Source organism: Priapulus caudatus, unplaced genomic scaffold (genome assembly GCF_000485595.1).
Source record: "Priapulus caudatus unplaced genomic scaffold, Priapulus_caudatus-5.0.1 Scaffold292, whole genome shotgun sequence".
In the NCBI taxonomy this organism is placed as follows: Eukaryota; Metazoa; Priapulida; class Priapulimorpha; order Priapulimorphida; family Priapulidae; genus Priapulus; species Priapulus caudatus.
Genome location: NW_014577353.1, coordinates 16,275 through 21,274, shown reverse-complemented (window position 1 = coordinate 21,274; position 5,000 = coordinate 16,275). Strand labels below are relative to the sequence as shown.

Sequence of the window (5,000 nt, the reverse complement as noted above, 5' to 3'; positions counted from 1 at the left end):
TCTTCTGCATGTGCTGCCACCTCCTAGGCCGCCAGTTCAGCGCCGTGGCGCTCAGCGTCGAGATGCTTGGCCGGGTCGTCAAGGGGCGCCGCCGCGGCAACCGGCGCGGTCTCGCGGCGCTGCCGGCGTGCGACGTGGGCATGCTGCGTCACGTGGCGCATCGCATGCCGCCGCTGCGCGTCGACGATGTTGAGCTGGATGGTGGCACCATCACGGCGCTGCTGGGGCGGCTGCGCTGCGAGCATCATAAGCTGTGCGGCGCGGTCGAGCGACTCGACGTCACATTCAGCCAGATGCTGCTGCTGCTGTACGCGACCAACCTGCCGCTGCTCTGCTTCACCGCCTACCTGCTCGCTACGGCCAGCCTCGACCGCTGGACCTTCACGGCCGTAGCCCTCTTCATGGTCATGCAGACGTACCTGATTGTCGTGGTCTCGCACTACGCTGCATCCCTCAACATCAAGGTAGGTCGCGCCGCCCTCCGCAACATCAAGGTAGGTGGCGCTGCTTTCCTCAACATCGAGGTAGGTGGCGCTGCCTTCCTCAATATCAAGGTAGGTGGTGCTGCCTTCCTCAATATCAAGGTAGGTGGTGCTGTGGTGGACACGTGGGAGCAGACGAAGGAAGCTGCGAAGTTCAGAGATAAGGACAAGGGGTGCACCGACTCGCAGGCCGATCGCTCTGGTCTCTACTCCCCCGTCACCAACGCCATCTACCGCACCATGCGCATCTGGCTGGGCTTCATCTTGCTGACCGGTGGCATTGCGTCCATCCCAGTCGCTGTCAACAGCAGATTCGTCCGCAGAGTCATCTACACAGCGATGACCGTCTACTCCGTTATCTGCCTGACCATCCACTGGCTCATGACCGCGAAGAGTGTGTGGGCTCTCACCAAATACGAGGTTGGTAAGCTCAGTGGTGTCTGCCTGTCACCATATATAAGAACGATGCCTATGATGACAAGAGTTGGGAATCTAACCCCACCGATACTGTTCTAGTTAAAAGACAGCGTGTTTAAATGCAAGTAAGGTCTTCCAGCTTCTGTGATTCTGATTGCAAATTCATCTTTTCAAATTGATACTGCGCAAACGTGCATTGCCAATGGCAACCGAGAATTGACGTTTTGCTCGTTACTGTAGAAATTTGCTGTGTATTCCAGGAATTGCAAGAACGGAACACATCCCTGATCGTGATAGTGGGAAGCTGCTGGATTCTGTCCAACACTCTGATGACCACGTGCCTGTGGATCTCCTTCCAGTGCAAGAATGGCATTCAAGCATTCTTCCACTACTGGCATGGTGAGTGTTCTGTGCAGTAATACACACTCCCTGTCTTGCTCATTTTCTCTTATTCTCTCTAGCTCTGTGTCTCTCTCCCCCCTCTCTCTCTCTCTTTCTCCCCCTCTCTCTCTCTCTGTCTTTGTCTTGCATTCTCTCTCTCTCTCTTTGTCCTGCATTCTCTCTCTTCCTCCCCCTCCCTCTCTTGCTGTTGCTCTCACCCTCTCTCTGCCTGCTGCAGATGTGTGGGGATCGGATCTGTCGCAGGCAGTGGGCAGAAGTGGCGTGTTTGGAGATTCGTGCCGGATATTCTTCACAAAGCAGAATCGTAGCCTGATCATCCGCTGCGCCATACACGTGGCCATTACCTTAGTCCTAGTCGTGATTAGCCTCGCCTTCGGCATCCTGGACCCGGACAAGGTGAGTTCACGTGCACGCTCCGTTCGTTCGAGCATTTATTCGAAGGATTTCTTCAATAATAATAATTCTGAAAATAATATAATTTCACTAATAACATGAAACATTTCTTCCATTTCTAGTTCCTTTCCCCCTCCCCCACCATCTTCGCTGTCTTTCCCCCCACTGTCTCCCTCTCCGCTCCCCTCTCCCACTGCCTCCCTCTCCGCTCCTATTCCTCCCAGGTTCATCCCACATTGTCGATCACCCCCTTCCCCTGAATTGACACTAACCGTTGCAAATGTCTGTTCTCCTCTGCTCACAGATGATCTTGCGTGCGTTCGCCGAGCCGCTCGACTCAGCAACGTTCCGCCATCTTGCAACCTTCATGATGGTGTTTGGCGTCATCACTTACATCACCATACCCTTCCTCTTCTGCATGTGGTGCCACCTCCTCGGCCGCCAGTTCAGCGCCGTGGCGCTCAGCGTCGAGATTCTTGGCCGGATCGTCAGGGGGCGCCACCGCGGCGACCGGCGCGGTCTCGCAGCGCTGCCGGCATGCGACGTGGGCATGCTGCGTCACGTGGCGCGTCGCGCACCGCCGCTGCGCGTCGACGACGCCGAGCTGGATGATGGCACCATCACGGCGCTGCTGGGGCGGCTGCGCTGCGAGCATCACAAGCTGTGCGGCGCGGTCGAGCGACTCGACGTCACGTTCAGCCAGATGCTGCTGCTGCTGTACGCGACCAACCTGCCGCTGCTCTGCTTCACCGCCTACCTGCTCGCTACGGCCAGCCTCGACCGCTGGACCTTCACGGCCATAGCCCTCTTCATGGTCATGCAGACGTACCTGGTTGTCGGGGTCTCGCTCTACGCTGCCTCCCTCAACATCAAGGTAGGTGGCACTGCCCTCCTTAACATCGAGTTAGGTGGCGCTGCCTTCCTCAACATCAAGGTAGGTGGCGCTGCCTTCCTCAACATCAAGGTAGGTGGCGCTGCCTTCCTCAACATCAAGGTAGGTGGCGCTGCCTTTATGAACATTGAGGTAGGTTGTGCTGCCTTCCTCAACATCAAGGTTGGTGGCGCTGCCTTCCTCAACATCAAGGTAGGTGGCGCTGCCTTCCTCAACATCAAGGTAGGTGGTGCTGCCTTCCTCAACATCAAGGTAGGTGGCGCTGCCTTCCTCAACATCAAGGTAGGTGGCACTGCCCTCCTCAACATCAAGGTAGGTGGTGCTGCACCTCAAACAAAGCCGGCGGTCACGCCCCAGGTACAGCCGTCCTCAGCGTCCGAACTTCCATCGAAGATTATTCGTAAAGCTGCGTCGTATGTGCAGTTTATCGTGTGATGTTGAAGGGAATGTTGCTGAATTACACCGTATCTTGAACGCCAAAGATTGATGGTTGTTCACTTATTTCCAGGCACACTCGGCTAAAGATTCCGTGTTCGGCTTCCCGATCAAGGAGTGTGATGAACCGAGCAACAGCATAATATTGGAGGTGAGTGCACACGCTACTATCTCCCCAACCCTAACACACATCCACATACATGTACATGTTCTACACACGCTCTGTCAGCCATCTTTCTACCATGGAGTCGGACATGTTCTAACACGTTATTTCCGCCACCTTCTACCATGGACATGTTCTAATTCACATTGTGTTGCCACCTTTCTACCGTGGACATGTTCTAACACGCTCTGTAGGCCATCTTTCTACCATAAACATGTTCTAACACGCTCTGTAGGTAATCTTTATGTTCTAACAGGCTTTGTCAGCCATGTTTCTACCATGTACATGTTATAACACGCTCTGTCAACTATCTTTCTACCATGGACATGTTCTAACACGTTCTGTAGGCCATCTTTCTACCATGGACATGTTCTAACACGTTATGTCCGCCATCTTTCTCTACATGAACATGTTCTAACACGCCCTGTAGGCAATCTTTATGTTCTAACAGGCTTTGTCCGCCATGTTTCTACCATGTACATGTTCTAATATGCTCTGTCGGTAATCTTTCTCCAGATAAATCTGTTCTTGTTCCGTCTCACCGGCGAGCCAATGGATTTTCGTTGCCAGCATGTTTGTCATCACCAAGGCGTTCTGATGACGGTGAGTAGCAACGACTGAGCGGGCATAGATAAATGCTAGTACACACACACCCACACACACATGCACACCCCAGCGTCGCGAGAACTGGTTACTATCAGGCCGCGGTTAGCCAACCCCACCGACTCTCCAAGCTCTGCAGTAAATAAGACACTAGAACTGTCTCCGCGGACCGTGGAGCCACGACGGTGGCAGGTCTGGGCCCTAATCGAATGACGCAAATCGCGACGCGACGTGCCAAGATCGATAATTTGTCGATGTCGAAATTATCCGTAACGCAACATCCGCGTGTGGCGTCGACCTTAATGGGGGGTTTACTGTCAGTCAGGTATCTATTATGGCTCCTTGAGTCACGGTTTACCTAGCTCGATGTGTGCTTTGGGATTTAATCATTTAATGTAAGCTCATGAATTCGAAGTATGCGTTATTATCGAACGCAAACGGGAGAATTTGCAAGCATTTTTTTTGTCGCAAGCAATTGAAATGGCTGACATCGGCAGCTAAAAGTGTTTGTGCGCTCGTTCCATTTCCAGCAATTTTTCAGCATTTAGGGGAGCCATTATGACTGGCTACGACGTGATGTCGTAATCATGCAGTGTGCTGACTATTAAAGCCTTATCGCGTGTGCGTAGATTGCTGCAAACAACTGTTATTTTCCTTTACGTATAAGCCGAAAAATTTATTGCTCGCGACAAATATTGCTTGAAAATTCTCCTGCCTGTGCGAGGCGTAAGGTGTCAATGTGCGATTTCAATGTCTATGCACACTATTATATATGTATCAGTATGTGCTTTTGGTTGGAAGGCGACCCCTTTAGGCTTTAACACACAGCTTGTTTTTTCACATTCCATCTACCCATCAAAACGTGCTTTAGGTTTGAAGGTGCTCCCCTTTGGTTTTAAGAAACAACTTGGTCTTTTACATTGCCTATAAGCATCAAAACGTGCTTTTAGTTTGAAGGTGCTCCCCTTTGGTTTTAAGAAACAACTTGGTCTTTTACATTGACTATAGGCATCAAAACGTGCTTTTGGTTTTAAGGCTCCCCTTTGGTTTTAAGAAACAACTTGGTCTTTTACATTGCCTATAGGCATCAAAACGTGCTTTTGGTTTTAAGGCTCCCCTTTGCTTTTAAGAAACAACTTGGTCTTTTACATTGCCTATAGGCATCAAAACGTGCTTTATGTGCAAGGGTACACAAAGAACTTCTATCAGAAAG

The 5,000-nt window shown here is 51.6% G+C and overlaps 1 protein-coding gene across 1 annotated transcript in view; it reads left to right on the top strand.

Annotated features, from left to right (window-relative positions):
• LOC106808644 overlaps positions 1-3,805 on the top strand; it is a 7,109-nt gene extending 3,304 nt beyond the window's left edge. Inside the window, exons 3-6 of the mRNA XM_014811449.1 lie at positions 1,519-1,697; positions 1,999-2,568; positions 3,095-3,172; positions 3,701-3,805. Coding sequence (XP_014666935.1) covers positions 1,519-1,697; positions 1,999-2,568; positions 3,095-3,172; positions 3,701-3,805 — 932 coding nt within the window. The remainder of the gene's footprint in view (positions 1-1,518; positions 1,698-1,998; positions 2,569-3,094; positions 3,173-3,700) is intronic.
• Positions 3,806-5,000: the final 1,195 nt, after the last annotated feature.